The following is a 27,693-nucleotide window of genomic DNA, read 5'->3' on the forward strand; positions in this document are numbered from 1 at the left end:
CAATATTGCGAATACATCGTTCGCAATTTTAAGATGCTAAGATTCACTCCCAGTAGGCGGCGGCTTAGCATGAGCAAATCTGCTAAAATCCGCTTGCGAGCAAACAACTCGGAATGACACCCCTTGTTTCATTTTCACCTGACCTCATTTCAGGTTCCTCCTGCATGTGCACACACAGAAGCTTAGTAGTCATAACAAATAGTGGTTAGCAACCTGATGTCTCTATCACTGTTGAAAACTCGACAATCAACCCTACCCCACAAGCTCGCTGCCTAGGTGTCATCCTTGACTCTGATCTGTCCTTTGTTATCACATTCAATCTGTCTCATGATCATGTTACATGCATATAAAAAAACATATCCAAAATATGACCATTCCTTACACAAGACACTGCTAAAACTCTAATCCATGCTCTCATTGGGGTCATTCTGAGTTGATCGCTAGCAGTTTTTTGCAGCCGTGAAAACGCTATGCCGCCGCCCACTGGGAGTGTATTTTAGCTTAGCAGAAGTGCGAACGAAGGAATCGCAGAGTGGCTACAAATAAATTTTGTGCAGTTTTAGAGTAGCTTCAAACCTACTGAGCACTTGCGATCACTTCAGACCATTCAGTTCCTGATTTGATGTCACAAACACGCCCTGCATTTGCCCATCCACGCCTGCGTCTTTCCTGGAATGCCTGCTTTTTTCCGATCACTCCCTGAAAACGGTCAGTTGACACCCAGAAACGCCCTTATCCTGTCAATCACTCTGTGCCGTTTTTTTGCCTCATCGCTGCACAGCGAACTAATGCAGCTAGCGAACAACTCGGAATGACCACCATTATCTCCTGCATTGATTATTGCAATTGTCTCCTAACTGGTCTTCCCAAAACGAGACTCATCACTAAAATCCAATCTGAATGAAGTTGCAAGGCTAATCTTCCTTGCTAGATGTTTATCATTTGCAAATCCACTCTGTCAGTCCCTCCATTGGTTACCTGTATTCTACCGTATTCAATATACAATATTTTTACTCACACACAAGGCCATTAACCAAACTACACCAACGTATATCACTTTGCTTATCTCAAAATATCTCCCAACCCGACCTCTTTGCTCTTCACAAGCTCTGTGTCTCTCATCCACACTCATTACTCCCACTCACGATTGCAGGACTTTCTTCGGGCTACACCCACTCTGTGGAATGCCCTACCATGCACAAAAAGACTCTCCTCTAGTCTTCAAACCTTCAAGCGTTCCCTGAAAATTCACCTCTTTAGGCAAGCATATCAAATTCCAGAACCACCCACATAAGTTTCATAAACCTTCCTATCAAATGCATCCACTCTGCACAGTCCACACATGTCATCATGTCTTATCATTCTTTACGTTCCCTTCCTTCCTACCTCAGTTCATCATTGCCGTGTGACCATATCATACAGCCCACCAAGAATCTTTGCAATCTGGTTGACAACTATGCAATAGATAGCACTTATCCAAGGGGGTCATTCAGATCTGATCTCTGGGCTGTGTTTTTTGCTGCCCTGCGATCAGATAGTCGCCGCCTACAGGGGGAGTGGGTTTTTGCTGTACATATGTGCTGATTTTGTGCAGTCTCTGCGCAGCCCAGGACTTACCCTTCCAGTGTGATGAGAGCATGCTGATTGGGATCGGATTTGATGTCAGACACCCTGCCTTAAAACGCTTGAGCCCGCCTGCGTTTTCCCAGACACTCCCTGAAAACGGTCAGTTGCCACCCACAAACCGCCTCTTGCTGACAATCTCCTTGCGAATGCCCATGCAAATGGATCCTTCGCACGATCCCGTCGCTGACCGGTGATCCCCGTTGCAGCTGTCCACCGTGCCTGCGCATTGCGGTGCATACGCATGCACAGTTCGGATCTGTTCACCAGCTGTGCGAAAACGCACAGCAGTGATCAGATCTGAATGACCCCCTTGTGTATCCATGCCTATTTCCCTATAGATTGTAAGCTTGCAAGCAGGGCCTACCTACCTCTATGACTGTTTGTTTTTACCCAGTTTTGTTATATCATTGTTATTTCCAATTGTAGAGCGCAACGGAAATTGCTGCGCTATATAAGAAACTGTTAATAAATAAATAAATGACTGAACAGCTAGGGAAACCTCTTCAGTGTCGGACTGGGGCATGAAGGTCCCACCGGGGAATGCAGTGGGAGGGGCCATGTTTAGGGGTGTGGTCAGTCTCCAGAGGGTGTGTGGCCAGCCTCTACATTAGATTGCCTAACCATTAGTGGGTGCATGGACTGTGCCCCTTGACAAATATATAAATACTGCTAGTGCGTGCATGATAATGTACCAGATAAATATTGTCAATGCACTCTAGAGAATACACCATAGTCCTGTGCAGTATAAGGTAACATATGTATAATTTATAATTCAAGAACACAGTCTGGAACCTGATCACTAGAGGAGGAGGAGGGGCCCCAGGCAGTAGGGCCCACCGGTGGTATCCCCTGTACCCCTGTGGGCCAGTCTGACCCTGAACCTTTTTCTTATTTTCTTCATTCTGAGGGTTAGGGCTGACTAAATTTTTGGTGTTAAGGGGAAGAGGTACTGAGAGGGGGAAGTAGGAGGCTAAAGTCCAGGGTGCCTTGTCTTCTAAATTTGAAGCCGATTATATGGAAGGCCAAGAAGAGAAAAGCTGAAAAGAGGTGCCACACAGTGGATACGGTTTGATACCAATGACGAAGACCCAAAGAAACTAAAATATAGAATGTTGGAGAGGCTCCACTATTAAAGTCCCTACAGTAGGGTTGATATGGTGTAATTTAGGAGAGATTAGAGGATCAGAAAAGGCCCCAGGGATTCGACACCAGAGAGTTCTGTAAGAAAAACAGGAACCTCTACAGATGTTTCAAGGGTTATGGATAAAAGGCATGAGTGTCCAAAAGAAATCACATAAGATATCCACAGACACTGTTTGAGATGATATTTAGACAATGAATTATGGTCCTGTAGAATAATTATGAAGACCTGTGTACAGTCTCTTTGTTTAAGGCAAACAACGTGCATAGGCTCGAACCAATAAAGGTTCCTTTTATAGTCAGTATATAGTACTGTATTTAAGCTAGTAAGTACTACTGTCACAATCCTGACATATTTTATCCATGTACTAAGTGTTCCTTGTGCCTAACCTCCTGTCCTGCAGTGTTTTCAGGATTTCTCTCAGTCTTGCTAAGCTCCATGCAGATGTCAGCTTCCAAGTTTCAGCATGTGTTTGTGTTTCAAGCTGCTGACTGATTGTGCACCTGAGGGTTATCTGACTGTGAAGCTTGCAGACTCCTGATTATAGCAGAGGGGTAAATTTACTAAAGCTTCTAAAACAGAGAATAGGTGATGTTGCCCATAGCAACCAATCAAATTCTGTCTATCATTTCTGTATTATCTTTTAGAAAATGATAGACAGCATCTGATTGGTTACTATGGGCATCATCACCAATTCTCTTGTTTTAGATGCTTTAGTAAATTTACCCCTTAGTATCCAGCTGGAAGTGCTAGACCTGAACTGCAGAGTTCATGTGGAGGTATTGTCTCTATTCCCTTTGCAAGTTCTTAGTGGACTCCACACCAGAGTTCTCTCCAGAATTGGAGATGGACACAGCCATGACAATTTGGATCAGGTGATCGGTAAACACCATCTGAAAGCCAGTCTGTGATCACATGATACTCCCAGCAAATCCACAGTCACGCAAGGGTATAAAGATCCTGCAAAAGCATTTCCTGATGTCAGTGCTTTTTTTTTTGTTATCTACAGAACTGCAGGGATTCTACAGTACCTGTTAGCTACCTGCCTATGGATTCCTGTGCTGTGTCATCTTAGCACTAGAGATGGGCGGAGAACACTTTTTGGGTTTTGGATCTGGATTGGTTTTGGTTTTAGATCTGGAGGTTTTTTGAAAAAAATAAAAAACAAAACAGCTAAAATCTCAGAATTTGGGGGAATTTTTGATCCTACGGTATTATTAAACTCAATATCATTGATTTCCACTAATTTCCAGTTTATTCTGAACACCTCACACCTCACAATATTGTTTATGGGCCAAAAGGTTGCACCGAGGTACAAGCTACACAGATACCTGGCCTATCTAGGAGTGGCACTGCAGTGGCAGACAGGATGGCGGTTTAAAAAAAATAGGCCCCAAAGACCACATCATGCAAAGAAAAAAAGGTGCAAGATGGAATTGTCCTTTGGCACTCCCATTCACCCTTATGTTGTATAAACAGGACATGCACACATGTTTTGGTTTTGGATTCGGACGCATTTTGGCAAAACCTCCCTGAAAATTTTTTGTCGGATTCGGGTGTGTTTTGGATTCGGGTGTTTTTTTACAAAAAACTCTCAAAAACAGCTTAAATCATAGAATTTGGGGGTCATTTTGATCCCATAATATTATTAACCCCAAAAACCATAATTTCCACTCATTTTTAGTCTATTCTGAACACCTCACACCTCACAATATTATTTTTAGTCCTAAAATTTGCACCAAGGTCGCTGTATGACTAAGCTAAGCGACCCAAGTGGCCGACACAAACACCTGGCCCATCTAGGAGTGTGACTGCAGTGTCAGACAGGATGGCACTTAAAAAAAATAGTCCCCAAACAGCACATGATGCAAAGAAAAAAAGAGGCGCAATGAGGTAGCTGTGTGACTAAGCTAAGCGACCCAAGTGGCCGACACACAAACACCTGGCCCATCTAGGAGTGGCACTGCAGTGTCAGACAGGATAGCACTTCAAAAAAATAATCCCCAAACAGCACATGATGCAAAGAAAAAAAGATGCGCAATGAGGTAGCTGTGTGACTAAGCTAAGCGACCCAAGTGGCCGACACAAACACCTGGCCCATCTAGGAGTGGCACTGCAGTGTCAGACAGGATGGCACTTCAAAAAAATAGTCCCCAAACAGCACATGATGCAAAGAAAAAAAAAAGCGCAATGAGGTAGCTGTGTGACTAAGCTAAGCGACCCAAGTGGCCGACACAAACACCTGGCCCATCTAGGAGTGGCACTGCAGTGTCAGACAGGATGGCAGATTTAAAAAATAGTCCCCAAACAGCACATGATGCATAGAAAAAAAAAATGCACCAAGGTCGCTGGATGGCTAAGCTAAGCGACACAAGTGGCCGACACAAACACCTGGCCCATCTAGGAGTGGCACTGCAGTGTCTGACAGGATGGCACTTCCAAAAGTAGTCCCCAAACAGAACATGATGCAAAGAAAAATGAAAGAAAAAAAAGGTGCAAGATAGAATTGTCCTTGGGCCCTCCCATCCACCCTTATGTTGTATAAACAGGACATGCACACTTTAACAAACCCATCATTTCAGCGACAGGGTCTGCCACACGACTGTGACTGAAATGGCTGGTTGGTTTGGGCCCCCACCAAAAAAGAAGCAATCAATCTCTCCTTGCACAAACTGGCTCTACAGAGGCAAGATGTCCACCTCCTCCTCTTCCTCCAATTCCTCACCCCTTTCACTGTATACATCCCCCTCCTCACTGATTATTAATTCGTCCCCACTGTAATCCACCATCTCAGGTACCTGTGTACTTTCAGGAGGCAATTGCTGGTGAAAGTCTCCACGGAGGAATTGATTATAATTCATTTTGATGAACATCATCTTCTCCACATTTTCTGGAAGTAACCTCGTACGCCGATTGCTGACAAGGTGAGCGGCTGCACCTAACACTCTTTCGGAGTACACACTGGAGGGGGGGCAACTTAGGTAAAATAAAGCCAGTTTGTGCAAGGGCCTCCAAATTGTCTCTTTTTCCTGCCAGTATACGTACGGACTGTCTGACATGCCTACTTGGATGCAGTCACTCATATAATCCTCCACCATTCTTTCAATGGTGACAAAATCATATGCAGTGACAGTAGACGACATGTCAGTAATCGTTGGCAGGTCCTTCAGTCCGGACCAGATGTCAGCACTTGCTCCAGACTGCCCTGCATCACCGCCAGTGGTTGAGCTCGGAATTCTTAGCCTTTTCCTCGCACCCCCAGTTGCGGGAGAATGTGAAGGAGGAGCTGTTGACGGGTCACGTTCCGCTTGACTTGACAATTTTCTCACCAGCAGGTCTTTGAGCCTCTGCAGACTTGTGTCTGCCGGAAAGAGAGATACAACGTAGGTTTTAAATCTAGGATCGAGCACGGTGGCCAAAATGTAGTGCTCTGATTTCAACAGATTGACCACCCGTGAATCCTGGTTAAGCGAATTAAGGGCTACATCCACATGTCCCACATGCTTAGCGTGATCGCTCTGTTTTAGCTCCTCCTTCAATGTCTCCAGCTGCTTCTGCAAAAGCCTGATGAGGGGAATGACCTGACTCAGGCTGGCAGTGTCTGAACTGACTTCACGTGTTGCAAGTTCAAAGGGTTGCAGAACCTTGCACAACGTTGAAATAATTCTCCACTGCGCTTGAGTCAGTTGCATTCCCCCTCCTTTGCCTATATCGTAGGCAGATGTATAGGCTTGAATGGCCTTTTGCTGCTCCTCCATCCTCTGAAGCATATAGAGGGTTGATTTCCACCTCGTTACCACCTCTTGCTTCAGATGATGGCAGGGCAGGTTCAGGACTGCAGCGCACAGAAAGAGCACAAATCAATGAATAAAATAAAAAGGTTTTTATTAAATTAAAACAATTTATTATAACCTTAAGACGAGTGTGTAAGCTTTAAAACACATCACCATCTAAATTATCTGCACTAAAACACTCCGACAGATCTATGCTGCACTCTGCAGCCAAACATATATTAAAATGCAAGAAAAAAAGCTCTGTTTATACATCTAGTGCTACCTTGTAGCTTATCTTCAAAAAATGTATCAACAATGTTGCATTCATAGAGCTATTGCCAGTATTTCATACAGATCAGTTAAGCTACATTCAGGTGTGAATAAATGGATTAATGGACTTCCTTCTGATGAAATTTTCTTAACGATCAGAGAATTAAATTAACACTCGATTCCTGTGTTTAAAAGTCCAATGTCCACAAACGTACAATTGTATATAATCAGCTGGCCAGCTATTTTAGATATCACTGATGCATTTATGAGCTGTAAACAATGTACATGTCCTATATTATAACACACAGAAGAGCGGTCCTCAAGCGCTGCTAGGTTCTCAAATTAGTTTCGTGAACTAAACTAATTTGAGAACCTAGCAGCGCTTGAGGACCGCTCTTCTGTGTGTTATAATATATGTCGATTAAAGAAGTGGTGTTCTTGTGAGCAGGACTGAGCTGCAGCTAGGAAGGCGCAAGTTGCATCACTCTATTTTTTGTTATAATGTACATGTCCTCCCCAGCTGCTGGTGCCGTACCTTTTTTTGGCAGTCTTTTCGGGGGGACCACGAGACCCACTCTCCACACGTTACGTTTCAAAACCCCTTTCTCCCCGACTGCTGACTGCTTGAACCTAACGTGGCAGTCTTTTCTGGGAGACTGAGGTGCAATGATCCAGACGTGGAGTGGTTTTCCGGTGCAGACGTGTCAGTGTAGACTCGTTAGGTAGTGAACGTCTCAAATAAACTTTACGCGTTTCTCCGCCTCCTTACGGTCTCAGCGGCTTCTTCAGAAGTGGTTCCATGTCTGTCTCTGATGTTATTTAAACACCGCGGCTCATTAGCCGCGCAGGCGCACTCCATGTAACTCGCGCCTCGTTCTCACTCTGGAGCGCATTCATCGCGGCTTTGATTGCCGCATGTGTTTAGTAACTCCTTCAAACCTACGAGTTTGTATATAGCACGCTTTAATTATCACACCTGCTAGATTAGGATACTTATTTAAAGCACATTTCTTTGTTCCACAATCACTAGTTATATCTATCTTTCAGACATGATTTGTGCTCTTTCTGTGTGCTGCAATTCTGCTGCTTCTTTTTAGATATTCTGCCTATAGGGTTGAGTGACCCCTGTCTGTTGACAGCTGCACAGAAATTGCCATTGATTAGCGCCTGGTCAATCTTTTTTGTTTATTCAGTTTTTGACTTTGTTACTCAAGACTAGGCTGCAAATCATAATATCTAAAAATATTTTTTAATAATGTCATCGCTGAAATGCATTTCTGAAAGGAAGGAAAGGAGGAATTTATATTTGGAAGGAAAAATATCTATACAAACACAGAATACCACCTCAGATACATCTGATATGCATGGGTTGTTCAATAACTTGGAAGATCTATGCATAACAGAAACAAAGCACTGGTGGGACCAAATTACTTTGCAAAAATATCTTGATGGTAATATCATTCCAAGAGGATTGAGAATATTTAAATCATCCACTTTCGAGAATGATCAAGAATTCACGAAAGATTGGAATACAATATTAGAATCTTGTTCAAAGGAACTTATAAAGCTACTAGTAAAATATAGAGGAGAAGGTTAAAAGTACACAGGAAGAGATAGAAAAAGTTCATATGCTACTAAAAAGTTTTGAAGGTAGCACAGAATACAAAGAAAAAGACTCTAAAGTAAATAAAAAATAGAAGATTTTGAAAAGAGTCTAATCATGAGGAAGGAAAATAAATCATCAACTGTCTAAATCCGACTGCACCAATTGTGGATACCGGACACACGTCTAACACCAGCATACTGTAGTTGTTATGGACTCAATAATCCGCTTTGCAACAGGGTGACTGCTGTCATATTTCATCTTCCTCGCAAATGACGGTTGGACAGTCAATTGCTTAGTTGAAGTAGTACAAGTGGTCTTCCGACTTCCTCTCTGGGATGATGATCAACTCCCAGCAGCAACAACAGCAGCGACAGTAGCAGTAGGCGTACCACTCAAGGATCCTCTGGAGGAATCTCGGATAGGAGAGGACTCGTCAGTCAAATCAATGACATGGCCTGCAGGACTACTTATGTTCTTGACTGAGGAGGAAATTGACGTTGAGCGAGTTGGTGTTGTGGATTGCAGGAGCTTGGGTAGAACAGGAATAAGTGATTTAGGTGTCAGTGGACTGCTTACGCTATTACCCAAAAGTTTCTGAACTTGACAATGACTTCTGATGAATGCGCTGCAGGTGACGTATAAGGGAGGATGTTCCTAGGTGGTTAACGTCCTTACCCATACTTATTATGGATTGACAAAGGCAATAGATGGCTTGACACCTGTTGTCCGGATTTGTTGAGAAATAATTCCACACCAAAGAGGTGGATTTTTTGGTATTTTGCTCAGGAATCACAATGGGCTTTTTCATCCCATGGACAATAACTGTCTCCACTGGTGCCTTATTCAAACAAACCACATCACCCTTGTCTTCATCGTCATCTTCCTCCTCAGCATCAGCTACACTAATATCCTCCTCATCCTTGTGTACATCTACAATGACATCCTCAATCTCCATATCAGCAACTGGACTGGTGGTGTTCCTCCCATCACTTGCAGGTGGTATGCAAATGGTGGTAGACATCGCTTTCCATACAGTCTTGGGAAGGTCAGGCCTATACATCGCAACCGTGGACACACTTGGATTCTCCTTGGGAATTTGTGATATCTCTGAATGCACAGTTGTTTTTTCCTGTGCTTTAACAAGCTTAATTAATTAATTTTTCGAGAGGGAGGAGGGCTTCCATCCTCATAAGAAGCTGAGCCACCAGTCATGAACATAAGCCAAGGCCTTATCCTTTCCATGCCACTTCGTGTCGTGAACGGCATATTGACAATTTTACGTATCTCATAAATAATTTCTTTTTTTTTTCTGATTATTAATTTTTGCTTCTTGGATTTTACATGCCCTCAATGACATTGGGAATCGGCCTTAGCAGATGACGTTGAAGGAATTGCATCGTCAATGTCATGACTGGTGGCAACAGCAGCTTCAGCACTAGTACTAGGAACTGGAAGTGGTTCATGATCTTCCATTATTTTTTCCTCCAAATTTTTGTTCTCCATTTTACAGGACAGCACCCCTTTATTATTACAGCACACAGAACAGTGCCCCTTTATTTTCACAGCACACCTATATTTTTACATCATACAGGACCAGTGTACTTTTATTTTAACAATAGTACCCCAGAATTTTTACAGCATACAGGACCAGTGTACTTTTATTTTAACAGCAGCACCCCTGTAGTTTTACAGCATACAGGACCAGTGTACTTTTATTTTAACAACAGCACCCCTGTAGTTTTACAGCATACTTTACAGACCAGTGTACTTTTATTTTAAAAGCAGCACCCCTGAATTTGTACAGCATATAGGGACAGTGTACATTGATTTTAACAACAGAGCAGCTGTATTTTTTATAGCATACAGGACCAGTGTACTTTTATTTTAACAACAGCACCTCAGAATTTTATTCACAGCATACAGGGCCAGCGTACTTTTATTTTAACAACAGCACCCCTGTATATTTATAGCATATAGGACCAGTGTACTTTTATTTTCACAAAAGCACCCCTATATTTTTACAGCATACAGGACCAGTGTACTTTTATTTTCACAACAGCACCCAAGAAGTTTGTACAGCATACAGGGCCAGTGTACTTTTATTTTAACAACAGTGCCCCTATATTTTTACAGCATACTGGATGTCACTGAGCTGGTTTGAAGTAGTTGAGAACTCGGGGGTACTTCCGATGGTCGGGAAGAGGAACTGCAGCTGGGCCAGAGTAGGGACGGCCGGATATAGGTCTTCCTCATGCAGAACTACTTGGCAATTATAATTTGTGTATAACGTGTATAATTATAATTTGTGTATTTGTGTATAATTATAATTTGTGAAGAACTCGATGTGACAAAGGTTTGAGAGCGATGCTGAAGCACACAGAAGAATGAAGGACTTGTGAGCGATGCTGAAGAAATCGATGTGACAAGATTTGGGAGCGATGTTGAAGCACACAGAAGAATGAAGGACTTGTGAGCTATGCTGAAGAAATCGATGTGACAAGATTTGGGAGCGATGTTGAAGCACACAGAAGAATGAAGGACTTGTGAGCGATGCTGAAGAAATCGATGTGACAAGATTTGGGAGCGATGTTGAAGCACACAGAAGAATGAAGGACTTGTGAGCGATGCTGAAGACTAAAAGACTAAAGTTTGTTCAACCCATAAGACATGCTGAATACTGTGAACACTGGGGACTATGCTTTGCAGGTAGACACCTTGGATGCAGGAGGCGCTGGAGTATAGCCACAGGAAAACACGCTGCTACCAGGAGCACTAGCGTTCGTTACAGTAGAGAGACGATACTCAGGCGCCGGACACAGATGGGCGTCCACTTTTGAACTTCCCGCTTCACCTTGATTGGCGGAGAGGGGAGCAAGTGACGTCACCCGCTCACAACACCTATGTGGACGCCGGGCGCAATGGCGGCGCCCACGCTCTGGTGGACCGCTGGGAGCAGCGCCAGCCAGACGCTGGGATCCGGAACCCATCGGAGGGCCGGAGCCGCCAGGAGAGACAGCGAACACGCAGGGGTAAGCGCGGTAGCCGCGATCCCCGATGTGTGACAGTACCCCCTCCTCCAGGAGTGGCTCCCGGACACTTTCCTGGCTTTGTTGGATGCTTGGAGTAGAAGATCCAAACTAGTCGAGGAGCAATGACTTCAGAAGCTTTTACCCAACATCTTTCTTCAGGACCATAGCCTTTCCACTCTACTAAATATTGAAGATTCTTGTGATAGTAACGAGAGTCAAGAATCGTTTTGATCTCAAATTCTGTTCCAACCTTGGTCTGTACCGAGACTGGACTAGGGGACTCTGAATGAAAACGATTTAGGATGAGAGGTCGTAGGAGAGAAACATGGAAGGAATTTGGTATCCGAAGGTGTGGGGGCAAACCCAAGTTGCAAACTACAGGATTTAGGGCTTGCAAGACTGGATAAGGACCGATGAACCTCAGAGCAAATTTCATAGTGGGTACCCAGAGACATAGATTACGGGTGGAAAGCCATACCCTGTCGCCGACTTTATATTGAGGAGCTGCCCGTCGTCTTTTGTCCGCAAATAATTTGTATCGAGCAGAGATCTTCTTGAGGTTAGCATGAACCTTACTCCAGACTTGACTGAAGTGTTGTAGGGTGGAAGCAACTGCAGTAACATCCTCTGAAGGAAGGAGTGGTAACTCTGGAATTCGTGGATGGAATCCATAGTTGATAAAAAATGGAGACTCGCCAGAGGAAGAGTGATACAGATGATTATGGGCAAACTCGGCCCAGGGTAAAAAGTTCCACCCAGTTGTCTTGTGAGGGAGAGAGATAAATGCGGAGAAAAGTCTCTAAATCCTGGTTGACTCATTCGGTTTGTCCATTGGTTTGTGGATGGTAAGCTGATGAGAACTTGAGTTTTATTTGTAAGGCAGAACAGAGAGCCCTCCAGAATCTTGCAGTAAACTGTACTCCCCGGTCAGAGACTATTTCTTGTGGTAAACCATGCAAACGAAAGTGTTCTCGGATTAATAGTAAAGCCAACTTGGGAGCCGTTGGAAGACCTGTCAACGGAACAAAATGTGCCATCTTTGAAAAACGATCCACAATTACCCAAATGGTTGTAACATAAATATAAATTGTTCTGTACATGAAAAATTGATGGTGAGTTTATTGGTATTGGAGTGACTATTTATATGTATTAATTTATTTGGGCAGATGATATATGCCTAATTCATGTGTATATGTATATATATGGTATGGGAGGTAGTGGGGTGTGAAGAGTGTAAATATATTATTCATTTTACTTGGTTAGTTCTGCACCTGGGGACCCGTGGGGGCAGTGGGGTTGGCAGTGTGGTTTTGGCTGGCTAGCATCCGCATGCCAGTATTAGATGGTTATGTGAATAAAGGAGACTCGCGTGCCGGTAAAAGAAGGGGCCGTGTGCAGAGAGGAGACTCGCGTGCCGGTAAAGAAGGGGCCATGTGCAAAGAGGTGGCTCGCGTGCCAGTGAAGAGGAAGGGCCCTGTGCAGAGAGGAGACTCGCGTGCCGGTAAAGGAGAGCGTATAAAAGACGCTCCCAGCCGGCGGCGAGTCAGTCTGCTGTTCCTCCTGTTAGCGCTTACCTGCCTGAAGCCTGTTGCTGCCGAGAGCTGTAATTGCTGTAAACACAGCGGTGGCACAGGCTTGGAGGTTATAGCCCACACAGGACTGTTGGCTGGAGCCAGCAGAAGGCTGAGAGCGGTGCATATAGAGCTGGGATAGTGATGCTGATGGAGCCTCATAACCACCGCCGCTAAACAGAGCTGTAAATGCTGTAACATTCATAGCGGCGGCAGAGGCTCTAAGACAGTGTTGCCCCACCACCGAAGCGTCGGCTCTCAGTTTGGTCACGGGCCATCCTCTTCAGGGCAAGGAGTAGCCTGACCGCATCAGGTCAGCGGAGGTAGAGAAAGAGAGACCCTCCGCCAGCGGCATCTTCGTGCAGCATCCTATGAGGAGGCGAGGCAAAGAGGGAGAATAGGGAGCCCAGCAGCTTCAGAGTGTATCCAGGGACAAAGGCAGGGATAGAGTCGGGGAAGCCCAGCCAGACAGGTCAGACTGATCCTATCCCACTGGAGGTGTAAGTGAAACAAAAACTACATCTAATACACCAATTACACCTAAAGCATAATACCACTGGTCCTAAGTTAACTTATTGCAAATACCAGTGCTGCGTGGTGGGACATAAGTGAAACAAGCAACACATCTCTTTTAGTGATATTTGGACTTGCAGCTATATGACATTAAATAATAGGAAGATCAGCTGTTGATATATATTGCAAAAATATACTAGCCATTATATTGCATGCTGATACCAGGAAAGAATAACACATATATGGTTGAACATTGAGACTGAACTTAAAGGATATGGAAATCTTAATCGTGTGTATATATATATATATATATATAGAAAGACAGCAGACACGGCACTCCAAGTGACTTGTAAAATAACAGCTCTTACAACAGGCAGAAGTGTAAAGTACGACGTTTCAATGCCGCTTTATTAGGGCATTTTCCTCAGGTATAACACATAACAATAAAATCTTACCTTATAAAGGCATTCAATCACCCCATGTGAAGACAACGTGTGCCGGGCAGGACGCCCGCCGCTCCGTTCGGCGTAGCGGAAGTGACGACGCAATACGTCACCTCCTACTGCTGTGCTCCCCGTCACCATAGCAACATACAACAACAGGTGCATCGGACACTGGAAACATAATAGGCATATGTAATGCTATCTAGACATCACATAACATAAACAAGCGATAGCATTACATATGTCTAGATAGCATTACATATGCCTATTATGTTTCCAGTGTCCGTTGTCTTCACATAGGGTGATTGAATGCCTTTATAAGGTAAGATTTTATTGTTATGTGTTATACCTGAGGAAAATGCCCTAATAAAGCGGCATTGAAACGTCGTACTTTACACTTCTGCCTGTTGTAAGAGCTGTTATTTTACAAGTCACTTGGAGTGCCGCGTCTGCTGTCTTTCTGTGTCGTTAACTACGCAGGCACCCGGTGCAGGAATGGAACCACAGGAGAGCCGGATCTATGGGATGGTGTGTGTATATATATATATATATATATATATATATATATATATATATTAAAGGGAGATGAAACAGAGTATGCAAATGAGTAAGGATTGGAAAATACAAGGCTAGCAATTAATTTAATATCTTGAGTTACATAAGGAAAGACATTGAAGGAAAGTTGCAGTGAAAACTTATGTTAACTCACTATTGTGGGATATAGTTAACGCTGGATTGGATCAGTAATAGAAGGAAACAGATTGCACAGAAACTGGCTAATACAGTTGGAGTACTATGTCTAACACAAGTGACTCAAATATCTCAAGTGGATACTAATGTCTAACCACTTCAGGCTGAAAGACTTAGTTGCAATCTGAAACTAGAGTAACAGTTAATAATTCTCACTAAGCAAACAACTGGCCATATTATCAGCTCCATTTATATAGTGAGAGTTAGTCTATTGGATACGAGTGGATACAAATGTAACTTTACTCTGACCACTGCAGACTGAAAGAGTTATTTGCAATCTGAAACTAGAGTAACATTTGGCATTAGTCTCAACTAAGGAACTAAGGAGTTTTCATATTTATGAACAGAGAATAAGCACAGGAACATTAAACTGCTATTCAACTGTATAATTGTATGGGCCCCAACTTGCGCAAAATTTTTAGTCTTAAAGAGTACCCGGGTCACTCAATAAGTAAGGTTAATAACAAATTTTTTGTATTGCATGCAATATTTATATGTATAGGTGTTAAGGAATATAGTAAAGACTAAGAAAGGTGACTGTGTTATCAAAATATTTGGATTTATGCATATGAGTAGTAAGGAATGTAATAAAACTATATACTTACCATTAATTAGACTGGATAATATTATGTAATGCGGTTTGGAGAAATCTGCATAGAAGAAATGATGAATGGGTAAGGTAAAGAAAATATATATATAGACATATTATAGTAGTAACATTGAATAAGCCCCTTTCATTATTTAATAACAAAACTAATAGGTTACCTAAGCAGCCTAACTGCATATACTGCAATAAAATAGCTTGGGTGGAGGCACAAACATATATTAGTGGCCCACATCTAGGAATAAGGTGGGGTTACATGGTATTACAACCCTTGGAAAGGGGCAAGTCGGTGATGAAGTCCATGGAAATATGGGTCCAGGGTTTACCAGGAATGGACAAAGGACAAAGCAATCCGACTGGAGGCAAACGAGGAATTTTATGTTAGGTACATTGTGGTCAAGAATTAACATAGTCCTGTATATCTCTCCTCATAGTGACCCACCAATAAGATCTTCGTAGGAATTCGAACATCTTTTGAGCACCCGGGTGACCGGAGAACTTGGAAACATGGGCCCATCGAAGCAATCTTGGTCGGAACTCAACTGGCACGGACATTCTCCCAGGAGGAGGATCTAGGGATGTTGGAGCTGCGGAAATGGAGACTGGACTGAGAATTGAACTTTTCTCTAAAGAATTATCTGCATCCGAGGCAGACAAAGAACGAGACAGAGCGTCAGCTTTAGCATTGAGGGACCCAGCCCGGAACTTAATGACAAATGAAAACCGAGTGAAGAAGAGCGCCCATCTGGCCTGACGGGGATTCAGACATTGGGCAGTTTTGATGTATAGTAAATTCTTGTGATCGGTGTAGATAGTAATTAGATGTTTAGCACCTTCCAATAAATATCTCCATTCCTCCAAGGCAGATTTAATTGCCAAAAGCTCTTGATCTCCTATTGTGTAATTCCGTTCCGCAGGAGAAAATTTTCAAGAGTGGAGAACGCATGGATGCAATTTCCCATCAGAAGAATACTGAGAAAGGACGGCCCCAACTCCAACCGAAGAAGCATCGACTTCCAGGAAGAACGGTTCCTTGAAATGTGGCTGTTGGAGTACCGGGGCAGACATGAAAGCTAATTTCAGCTGGGCAAATGCTTCTATAGCTTCGGAGGACCATAGACTTGGATCGGAACCCTTTTTGGTCAATGCAGTAATGGGAGCAACTATGGTGGAAAATCCCTTAATAAACTTCCTATAGTAGTTAGCAAAGCCCAGGAACCTTTGTACTGCTTTCAAGGAGAGAGGCCGAGTCCAGTCCCGGATAGCTCTGAGTTTCTCCGGATCCATACGGAGCTCCGTGCCCGAGATGATGTAACTGAGAAATGGAATTGAAGGAACCTCAAAGGTACATTTGGAAATCTTGCCTTAGAGATGATTCCTACGTAGTCGGTGTAGAACCTCCTTAACCTGTATCCTGTGCTCCGCAAGATTCTTGGATAATATCAGAATGTCATCCAGGTACACTACTACACTTTGGTATAACAGATCACGAAATATTTCGTTTACAAATCCTTGGAACACAGCAGGAGCATTACTGAGCCCGAACGGCATTACCAGGTATTCGTAATGCCCATCCCTGGTATTAAAGGCGGTTTTCCATTCGTCCCCCTGTCGGATGTGAATAAGGTTATAGGCTCCTCTCAAGTCAAGCTTTGTAAAGATGCTGGCTCCACGTACTTTATCGAATAACTCCGTGATGAGCGGCAAGGGGTATCTATTCTTGATAGTGATATCGTTCAATCCACGGTAATCTATGCATGGTCTTAGACCCCCATCTTTTTTTCACGAAAAAGAAACCTGCTCCAGCCGGGGAGGTAGAAGGGCAAATGAACCCTTTTTGAAGATTTGATTTAATATAATCTGACATTGCCTGAGTCTCGGGTAAAGACAGGGGATACGTGCATCCTCGGGGTGGCATCATCCCAGGAATAAGCTCAATGGGACAGTCCCATGGTCTATGGGGAGGTAACCGGTCAGCTGCCTGCTCAGAGAATACATCCGTAAACTCACGATAGGCCTCTGGAATGAGGTCCTCAACTGATCCGGAAGAGGCACGGAGTGGAATAACAGGTGTGAGACAACTAGAGTGACAGTAGGAACTCCAAGATAATATTTGAGACGATTTCCAATCAATTTGGGGATTATGGGTTTTGAGCCAAGGCAAGCCAAGGACGAGATCATGTGGCATTTCCGGAATCACTAGAAATTCTAAAAACTCTTGATGTAACGCCCCGACTTGCAACTTGATTGGCTCCGTGTGACTTGTAATAAGACCACCAGATATTTTGGTACCGTTGATGGTAGTCAACATAATTGGTTGTTTGACAGACTGCAATTTCAAACCCAAACTCAGAGCACAAGGATGAGAAATAAAGTTTCCTGCAGCCCAAGAGTCTAACAGGGCATACCGGGGTTTGGAAGTCAGCTCGGACAACAGAGACACAGAGAGTAGACAATCCACAATTGGAGAAGATTTGGACGTGACTCCCAACTTGACTCTTCTGGAACAAGCTAGGCCTGCCCGTTTCCCGGGCGAGATTTACAAAATTTGATGAAATGATCTGCAGCTCCACAATAAAGGCAGAGTTTACTGTCAAGTCTGCGTTGTCGTTCCTCCGGAGACAGTCGGGACCGGTTAATTTGCTTAGGTTCATCCGGAGCTGGTAATGCCACTGGCCTAGGAGGAGGATGCCGAGACCTTGACCGATCCGACCGACTACGTTCTCCTCCACGTTCCTGCATGCGAAGGTCCACCTTGACACAGACCGAGGTCAATTCTTCCAGTGGATCCGGCAAATCCCTAGTGACTAGCTCATCCTTCAGGCGATCAGAGAGCCCATTCCAAAAGGCAGCCCGGAGAGCATCGTTGTTCCAACATAATTCAGAGGCAATGGTCTCGAATTGAACAACGTACTGTCCCACGGAGCGGGAGCCTTGTCGAACTCGAAGCAAATCTGAAGAGACAGCGGTAGCCCTACCGGGCTCATCAAAAATTCTCCGGAAGGACGCGATGAAGTTAGCGTAATTGGAGACCAACGGATCCAACCTTTCCCATAATGGAGACACCCAATCCAATGCTGCACCTTCGAGCAAGGAAATGATATAGGCCACTTTAGACCGATCCGTGGGAAAATTATGTGCTAGAATTGGGAGGGGAAAAAGGACAAGAAGAAGTCTGTACTGTTGACGCACTTGAGACAGAAAATGATTATATTATAAAAAATAACCTTTATTAAGTATACATTAAAATGAGATGTGTATTTATATGTTTATCCCAAACTCGCAGTGAAACATAAGGTTTAAAATCACAAAACAGACATATAGGTGAATAGAGAAAAATAAAGAAATGTGAATGAAAGATTAAAAGGCGTGTCCACGTGTAATTCTTTACTAGGCCACCTCCGCCAATTTACCTTGTGTATGGTCAAGTTATTAATATAATAGTTTTATACTGTAATATTATTAGTAAAACTTGTTATTTATACACCATTCACCAGGCGAGGGTAGATTCTTAAAAAATCATTCCCAGTAGTAAGACTGTGGGGGTAGATAGATATAATAAAATTAACCCACCTCCAGTTATAAGATTGATCAGTCGTTAGGGATCACTATATCTCTATGTCCCTTTTGACTATATTCCCGATTATGATTCTTTAGACGAAATGTTTCAATATATGTAGTATGAAAAATAAATCTCCAAACTTGGGATATTTTTATATTAATTATTATCCCAGGAGGAGAGAATTGCTCCCATTTAATTATAGGTTCCACTTATTTAATAGAGTATTAGCAAGTGAGATAACTTTAAGGAGTATAGCAGTTCTAGTTGTCATGTATAACCCTCTTCCTTTACAATCACACTCAGACCTTTTTCAGTCTGATTTCTATGTAATCAATATTGCTTCCCTTAGAGATATGGCAATCTCAAGTCTACTAGGGAGCAACAAGTGGTTAATAAGACAACTTAATTTGTCTAATTTCATGTCTGCTAATGACAAGTAGAGTTGCTTAGAGGAATATAGCAATTCCAGTTATCTTATATAGCACTCTTCCTTTATGATGACAATCGGGACTTGTACAGTTTTGATTTTAATATAAGTAGTACTGCTTTCTTAAGAGGTATAGCAATCTCTAATATATTAGAAAGCAGACAATGTAATACATCTCCTTAGAGGAATATAGCAATTCCAGTTATCTTATATAGCACTCTTCCTTTATGATGACAATCGGGACTTGTACAGTTTTGATTTTAATATAAGTAGTACTGCTTTCTTAAGAGGTATAGCAATCTCTAATATATTAGAAAGCAGACAATGTAATACGTCTCATCTCATGTCAGTTATTACTGACAGCTACTGCAATACATATATTTGAGATTTTATCAGACTTCTTGCTGCACTGTTGAAGGGATATTCCTTATTATTTTACAGTGCGATTCTATTAATATAAACTGTAACGATCCCGTTTGTTATATATATAGTAGTCCTATGGGTCCTAAAAGTAGATATAGCCTATTGTATTATAGATTAAAGAGGCCCAAAGGGGCTTATATCTTCATATGTACTAAGTAGACCCTAATTAAATAGGAGCAGAGTAAATTGTCTTAAATCAATTCATAATATAGGTTAAGCCATCTATGGAAAAGAATCTATCATCAATTCATCCAATAAGTTTTATTATCTATGGAGAGGAGTCTATCATCAATTCATCCAATGTTCGCATTGATTAATATAAATTAAATGTTTGGATGTATTGTGTATTCGGGAATATGGCATTAATCCACTTCAAATAATTGTACCTTCACTGTTTCCTAAGTAAGATTGATTTTTTACAACACTGTGTCAGGAAGAAAGCCAGTAGGATATATTGCTACTGCTTGATTCATTATTTATTATTCGTTTATTATTGCAGAGTGTAGGTTGTTGTGTATTACTAGGACATCCAGCTACTTGGCACACTTAGGGAGATATGTTTATTTGTAACAATCTTATATAAAGATACTGTTGGAAGTACAGCTACTCATGAGACATGCAGCTGCTTCTCAGTCTTTCAGTGTTACCAGACAAGATTTTGTTACACTATATTCATTTAAGTATCCTGCTGACTGGGTAACTCTTAGACATTTATACCTCTTTTACACTCGCAGGAAAGTTCATTCCCGGGAATGTGTCCCGGTATATTTGCCGGGACACATTCCCGGGAATGACCCTTTCACATTAGCGGGCTTACCCGGCATATTGCTGGGTCAGTGACATCACCGCCGAGTCTCCCAGAGGCGGTGCTTGGAGATAATCTTCTCCAAGCACCGCCTACTCCTATGAAGAGAACGGGTGCCGGGTCGCCTTGACCCGGTATACCCGTTTACACTGGCAGCTTCCCGGGACGGTCCCGGGTTCAACCCTGCTCTAGACCTGGGATGAAATCCCGGGATGCTCATCCCGGGAAATTGTCCCTGTACCCATTTACACTGAGAAAAATCCCGGGATGATGCGCGTTCACGTGCAATATCCCGGGATTTTTCTGCGAGTGTAAAAGGGGTATCATTTGCCTCAATTTCTTCATAAGTATATTATGGTTAGCACAGTAATACAGCTAATAGTGCACAGAAATAATAATGCGATCCATACAGTGCTTAATTATGGCAGCTGAGATTACTAGTAGCTGTCAGTATATGCTTGAGGTGTTATATCCTGCTATCAATCTATTCCCATCTATCAGATTTCACTAACTCAGTGTCAGTTTTCTACTGGTGAAGACTACTAAGTAACATCTTACATTCATATACGGTTATTTTCTACATTTCATGGAGTAAAGCACACGTGGACACGCCGTGCCCAACACGCGTGTTTCACTGCGTCTATGGCAGCTTCGTCAGGGAGCAACACGAGCGGCTCCATTAGACATGAATATATCTCATTTGCATAGCCCAATCAGCAGCTTGATTCTCTTCACACGGGGACGCCCGCCAATCGCTGATCGAAAGAAGTTCAAAGTGCACCTCACACTGATTTAGAAAACCGCGGCAATTTTTAGGATTCCCATTGTAGCGGGAGGGATTAGAAAACTGAAGACGTGGCCTGATTACAGCTGAGGATTGAACATTACTGGAAGCAACTACTGGAGCAGATACCTGAGCAGGAGCCGGACCAACAGAAGCCAAAGTAGCTTGAATTTGATCCAGACGACCAGATAATTCCTGGAGATGCTGCATCACCTGGCCCTGTGCCGCCTCCTGACTCTGAACTCGGGAGGCCAAATTTTGAAAAGCACTTGACTCTGCGTTGCGATCCCCCGGGTCCATTAGGCCTGAGTATACTGTCAATGACCTGGTTTGAAGTAGTTGAGAATTCGAGGGTTCTTCCGATGGTCGGGAAGAGGAACTGCAGCTGGCCCGGAGTAGGGACGGACGGATATAGGTCTTCCTCATGCAGAACTACTTGGCAATTATAATTTGTGTATAACGCTGAAGAACTCGATGTGACAAAGGTTTGAGAGCGATGCTGAAGCACACAGAAGAATGAAGGACTTGTGAGCGATGCTGAAGAAATCGATGTGACAGGATTTGGGGGCGATGCTGAAGCACACAGAAGAATGAAGGACTTGTGAGCGATGCTGAAGAAATCGATGTGACAGGATTTGGGGGCGATGCTGAAGCACACAGAAGAATGAAGGACTTGTGAGCGATGCTGAAGAAATCGATGTGACAAGATTTGAGAGCGATGTTGAAGCACACAGAAGAATGAATGACTTGTGAGCGATGCTGAAGACTAAAAGACTAAAGTTTGTTCAACCCATAAGACATGCTGAATAATGTGAACACTGGGGACTATGCTTTGCAGGTAGACACCTTGGATGCAGGCAGCGCTGGAGTATAGCCACAGGAAAACACGCTGCTACCAGGAGCACTGGCGTTCGTTACAGTAGAGAGACGATACTCAGGCGCCGGACACAGACGGGCGTCCGCTTTTGAACTTCCCGCTTCACCCTGATTGGCGGAGAGGGGAGCAAGTGACGTTACCTGCTCACAACACCTATGTGGACGCCGGGCACAATGGCGGCGCCCACGCTCCGGAGGACCGCCGGGAGCAGCGCCAGCCAGACGCCGGGACCCGGAACCCATCAGAGGCCGGAGCCGCCAGGAGAGCCAGCGGACACGATCCCCGATGTGTGACACTGGATTAGTGTAATTTTATTTTAATAACAGCATCCCAGAATATTTACAGCATACAGGACTGGTATACTTTTATTTTAGCAACAACGCCACTGTATTTTTACAACATACAGGACCAGTGTACTTTTATTTTAACAACAGCACCCCAGAATTTTTACAGCATACAGGGCCAGTGTACTTTGATTTTATCAACAGTGCAGCTGTATTTTTACAGCATACAGGACCAGTGTACTTTTATTTTAACAGCAGCACCCCTGTATTTTTACAGCATACAGGGCCAGTGTACTTTGATTTTAACAACAGCGCCCCTGTATTTTTATAGCATACAGGACTAGTGTACTTTTATTTTAACAACAGCGCCCCAGAATTTTTACAGCAAACAGGGCCAGTGTACTTTGATTTTAACAACAGCGCCCCTGTATTTTTACAGCATACAGAACCAATGTACTTTTATTTTAACAGCAGCACCCCTGTATTTTTGCAGAATACAGGACCAGTGTACTTTTTTTAACAGCACCACCCCTAGATTTTTACAGAATACAGGTGTGCTATCAGGATGCTGATAACATCTCACTGGGCTCCCTGGGTGCGCACATGCAGTACGGCCACTGCACACTCTCACTCCACAAAGTAATTCAGACTTCAATAACTGCCGCTGCAGAGATGCAGTCTGAGTTACCCCCTATGTTTGTCCTCCTCGCATTCTCCCTCCTGTAGTCTCTACTTCTCCTGGTCTGATCCGCTTGTCAGATCCCTCACGTCAGCCTGACCTGACATCTACACTGCATAAGGCAGGGCCAGATTAAGCCTTGGGTGTGCCCTAGGCACTTTAGACAGGGGGCCCCCGGTGGAAGGGGGGGACCGCTGTATATTAGATTGTGCATACCAACCAACATGACCCATTCCAGGAGGGACAAAATGCTCTTTACGCGAACTTCCCTCTTAATATGTGATTGTAGTCACTTGTGTTGAACTATTTCATTGATAAGAAAGGTGATTCAACACAGGTGATTGCAATTATAAGTTAAGAAGGAAGTCCAAGTGGAGAGCCTTTTTCCCCTCCTGTAATGGGTCATGCTGGGAGGTATGGATTGTGTATATTAAATTTAGCCCAATGGTGTATATTAGATTTAAACTAATAGTTCAATAATGCTTGGGTACAATTTATAGCACCACCTAATCGAAAGTAACTATTTTATAAAATTCTCTTGAAGTGGAACAAAAAACAACTTAAACAAACTTAAAATACACATAGAAAAATAAAATATATAATTTATCTGGTCACATGCAAAAATAGTAGCAGCCTCTGTACTACTTACACACTTGGACACAGAGCCGGCCCTAACCAATATGATGCCCTAGGCAAGATTTTGGCTGGTGCCCCCTAGCACCGCCGCTAGTTCTGCAGGAGATGCCTGGCATGAGTCAGCTGGCAGCTCTGCTAACGTTGTGGGCCTATTGGTTACGAAAATGCGTCTTATTTGCATTACTATGTGGCTAGGATGCACAAGCTGCTTCTGCTGATTAAAATGATATGCAGCATGCCTGTATTCTGTGTGCGACTGCGGCTGTATCTGCATACGAAATGCTACATTACAGTGATTTCCAGGAATACACTGCAACGTAGCATTTCGTATGCAAATACAGCCGCAGTCACACACAGAATATAGGCATGCTGCATATCATTTTAATCAGCAGAAGCTGCTGGTGCCCCTAAACATACCAAATGCCCTAGGCATTTGCCTAGTTTGCATATGCCTAAGGCCGGTTCTGCTTGGACAGGATTTAGGAAGATTGTGTTTGTGTCTCTCTAGACCCTCATTAGATAACAAGTTACACAGGACTCAGACACCCAGGTGTGGACAGAGCTGTAAGTGACACAGGGATCCCACCCTGTGTCACTTATAGCTATCTCCACCCTCCTATCTCTCCTCTGGTTGGGAAGCTCAGACGATAGTTCATTAAATCTGATACTGCTGTGTCTCTGCCTGCATTGCATACTGTCCTGCTCGCATTCTGGCTGTCTGGTTCTGCTGCTGCATAAGAGGGAAAACTAGTGATGTCAGTGTGCTCTGACCAGTGGGGGCCCCCTGAAAGAGGGGGGCCCAGGATAGAGTATGCCCTGCACCCCCCCCCCCCTTCCTTAATCTGGCTATGGCATAAGGGGTATATTAGGTGGGACTCCATAACTGGCGAAACAGCAGGCCAGCAGAGCCAGGTGATTAGTAATCCTGCACCTCAGAAGCCTGTACATGTAAGATACATCTGTAGATGGTGTATCAAAGCAGCAATGGAGTCATATTAGATGTGTTCATTGATGAAGATAAAGAGCAATACACCCACTATCTGTATCTTCTAAGCCAGTGGTTCTCAAACTCGGTCCTCAGGACCCCACACAGTGCATGTTTTGCAGGTAACCCAGCAGGTGCACAGGTGTATTAATTACTCACAGACACATTTTAAAAGGTCCACAGGTGGAGTTAATTATGTCACTTGTGATTCTGTGAGGAGACCTGCAAAACATGCACCGTGTGGGGTCCTGAGGACCGAGTTTGAGAACCTGTGTTCTAAGCCATACCTCTCCGTATAGTAGCAAATGTGAAATATTTTTCCCCAACAAAACTTTCCCTCTTTTCTTGCACTATTTAGGAATTGTTTGGAGCTGAGCAGAGCTGAAGCAGGAACAGTTTTACAATGTTTTACACTGATTGTGTAAATGTTTACTAATTTTCTTTTGTTGTGGAACTGTCACTAATGTTACATAGGTTATGTGCCACTCTTTATAGTTTTTCAATTGAGTAGTGTGCATTTCAGGTGGTCAGTATGCGGTCAGCATACCGATGGATGAGATCCCAGCTTTTCACAATACAGATGATGGGATGCCACCAGGGGCACCATACCGCCACCATCATAATGGCAAGGTAGGTGATTCCCCCTCTGTGGGTGTCTACAACACCCATAGAGGGAGAATAGAACATGTGGCGAGCAAAGCTCACCACTGAACCCGCAGTGTGCCGAGCACAGCGAGCCCACAAGGGGCCTTGTTGCACTTGTCACCCCTGCTGGCATTCTAATGACCGGGATCCCGACATCAGTATAATGATCGCTGGGATCCTGGTCGTCGATATCACATACTGATCCCAGGTGATCTGTTCATCTGTAAATTATACTAGGCCCTCAACAAGGTGGCGATTTCCAATGTTCACCTAGGAAAGACTGTTATTATTAAACCCTCTATAGAACTTCTGTTGATCTAGCCAACTATTCTCTTCCTGCTTCCCCAAACTTGAAATTACTGTAATTTTCTTTTTTCAGGAGAAGAAAAACAATTCCACCTACTATAACCATGACACTTTGATAATGAGCACCATGACCTTGATCTTTGCTGGGACAGAAACTGTGGCCAATACACTGTGTTACCTCTTTTTACTGATCTTGAAACACCCCAATATAGCAGGTAAATACCAAATACAGAATCAATAGGTGCATAGAGATAAATGCAGATATTCATCTGTATACTTAATTGTGCTCATCTCTGGACGTGCACCACCACTTTCAGAATGCTTGCTTTCCTAGCCAAATCATTAACAGTGTTCAATTGCACCAGCTCTATCTGTTTGCAAGAGTCAATCCATCTGAAAACACATGGGGGGTAATTACAAGCTGATTGCAGCAGGATTTTTGTTAGCAGTTGGGCAAAACCATGTGCACTGCAGGGGAGGCAGATTTAACATGTGCAGAGAGAGTTAGATTTGGGTGGGGTGTGTTCAATCTGCAATCTAAATTGCAGTGTAAAAATAAAGCAGCCAGTATTTACCCTGCACAGAAACAAAATAACCCACCCAAATCTAACTCTTTCTGCGCATGTTATATCTGCCTCCCCTGCAGTGCACATTGGGGATGATTCCAAGTTGTTCGCTCGCTAGCTGCTTTTAGCAGCATTGCACACGCTAAGCCGCCGCCTACTGGGAGTGTTTCTTAGCATAGCAGAATTGTGAACGAAAGATTCGCTAATTTTCTCGTAACGATTATCCCGCAGTTTCTGAGTAGCTCCAGACTTACTCTGCCATTGCGACTAGCTCAGTCCTTTTCGTTCCTGGTTTGACGTCACAAACACACCCAGCGTTCGCCCAGACACTCCCCCGTTTCTCCAGCCACTCCCGCGTTTTTCCCTGGCACGCTTGCATTTTTCCGCAAACGCCGTGAAAACACTGAGTATCCGCCCACAAACACCCACTTCCTGTCAATCACACTCCGATCACTTCAACGATGAAAATTCTTCGTTCTGCCGTGAGTAAATCTACTAAGTTTTGAGCTAAAATACTTAGCGCATGCGCACTGCGTACCATGTGCATGCGCATTTTCGCATTAATCGCTCCATTGCGAAAATCGGCAACGAGCGAACAACTCGGAATGACCCCCATGGTTTTGCCCAGCTGCTAACAAAAATCCTGCTGCGATCAACTTGGAATTACCCCCATTGTTCACAATTCCATCAAAACTCCATCGACATGCTCTTTCTCAATTTTGCTTTTATGCAAAGACCCTGTTACCACCCAATTATGCCCAATCAGCTACAAGTGGACATGAGGGCCTGATTCAGGGATGGGTAATACTGCAGCCACAATCACAGCCGCTCTATGAGTAACAGTTGTGGATATATGCAAATGCTAATCCCCTTGTGCTCTGCCATGCAATGGAGTGAACTAGTGATGAGATGGAGTGTACAAATCTAAATATGTCCTCTAAAGTAGTGGATTTGCAATTGGGAATATAGCAGCATTCTCGGACACACCTGTGACACACCTGAGAGACGTCATGATGTCTCTCCCATAGTTCCGAGGAGCAGGCACCAGAAGGACTGCACTACATTGGTCGGACGCAGGAGCGGGGCTTGGTGAGTATTGTGTTTATTTTTTTGTTATGTGTAAGTGGTGCTACTGGTAGCAAACTACTGGGGGCAAACTACATGGGGGCTAAACTACAGGGGGCTAATTACATGGGGTAACTACTGGGGGCAAACTACATGGGGGCTAACTACTGGGGGCAAACTACATGGGGGCTAACTACTGGGGGCAAACTACATAGGGGCTAAACTACATGGGGGCTAAACTACTAGGGACAAACTACAGTATATGGGGGCTAAACTACCAACGGCTAACTACTGGGGGCAAACTACATGGGGGCTAAACTACA

General features: G+C 43.6%; 1 protein-coding gene across 2 annotated transcripts in view; it reads left to right on the forward strand.

Moving 5' to 3' along the window:
• LOC134949251 (cytochrome P450 2F2-like) overlaps positions 1-27,693 on the forward strand; it is a 188,492-nt gene that overhangs the window by 109,679 nt on the left and 51,120 nt on the right. For both annotated transcript variants that reach the window (XM_063937732.1, XM_063937731.1), the window contains exon 7: positions 25,813-25,954. In XM_063937732.1, the coding sequence (XP_063793802.1) occupies positions 25,813-25,954 (142 nt within the window). The remainder of the gene's footprint in view (positions 1-25,812; positions 25,955-27,693) is intronic.

The sequence above is a fragment of the Pseudophryne corroboree genome, chromosome 8 (genome assembly GCF_028390025.1).
Source record: "Pseudophryne corroboree isolate aPseCor3 chromosome 8, aPseCor3.hap2, whole genome shotgun sequence".
Classification (NCBI taxonomy): domain Eukaryota; kingdom Metazoa; phylum Chordata; class Amphibia; order Anura; family Myobatrachidae; genus Pseudophryne; species Pseudophryne corroboree.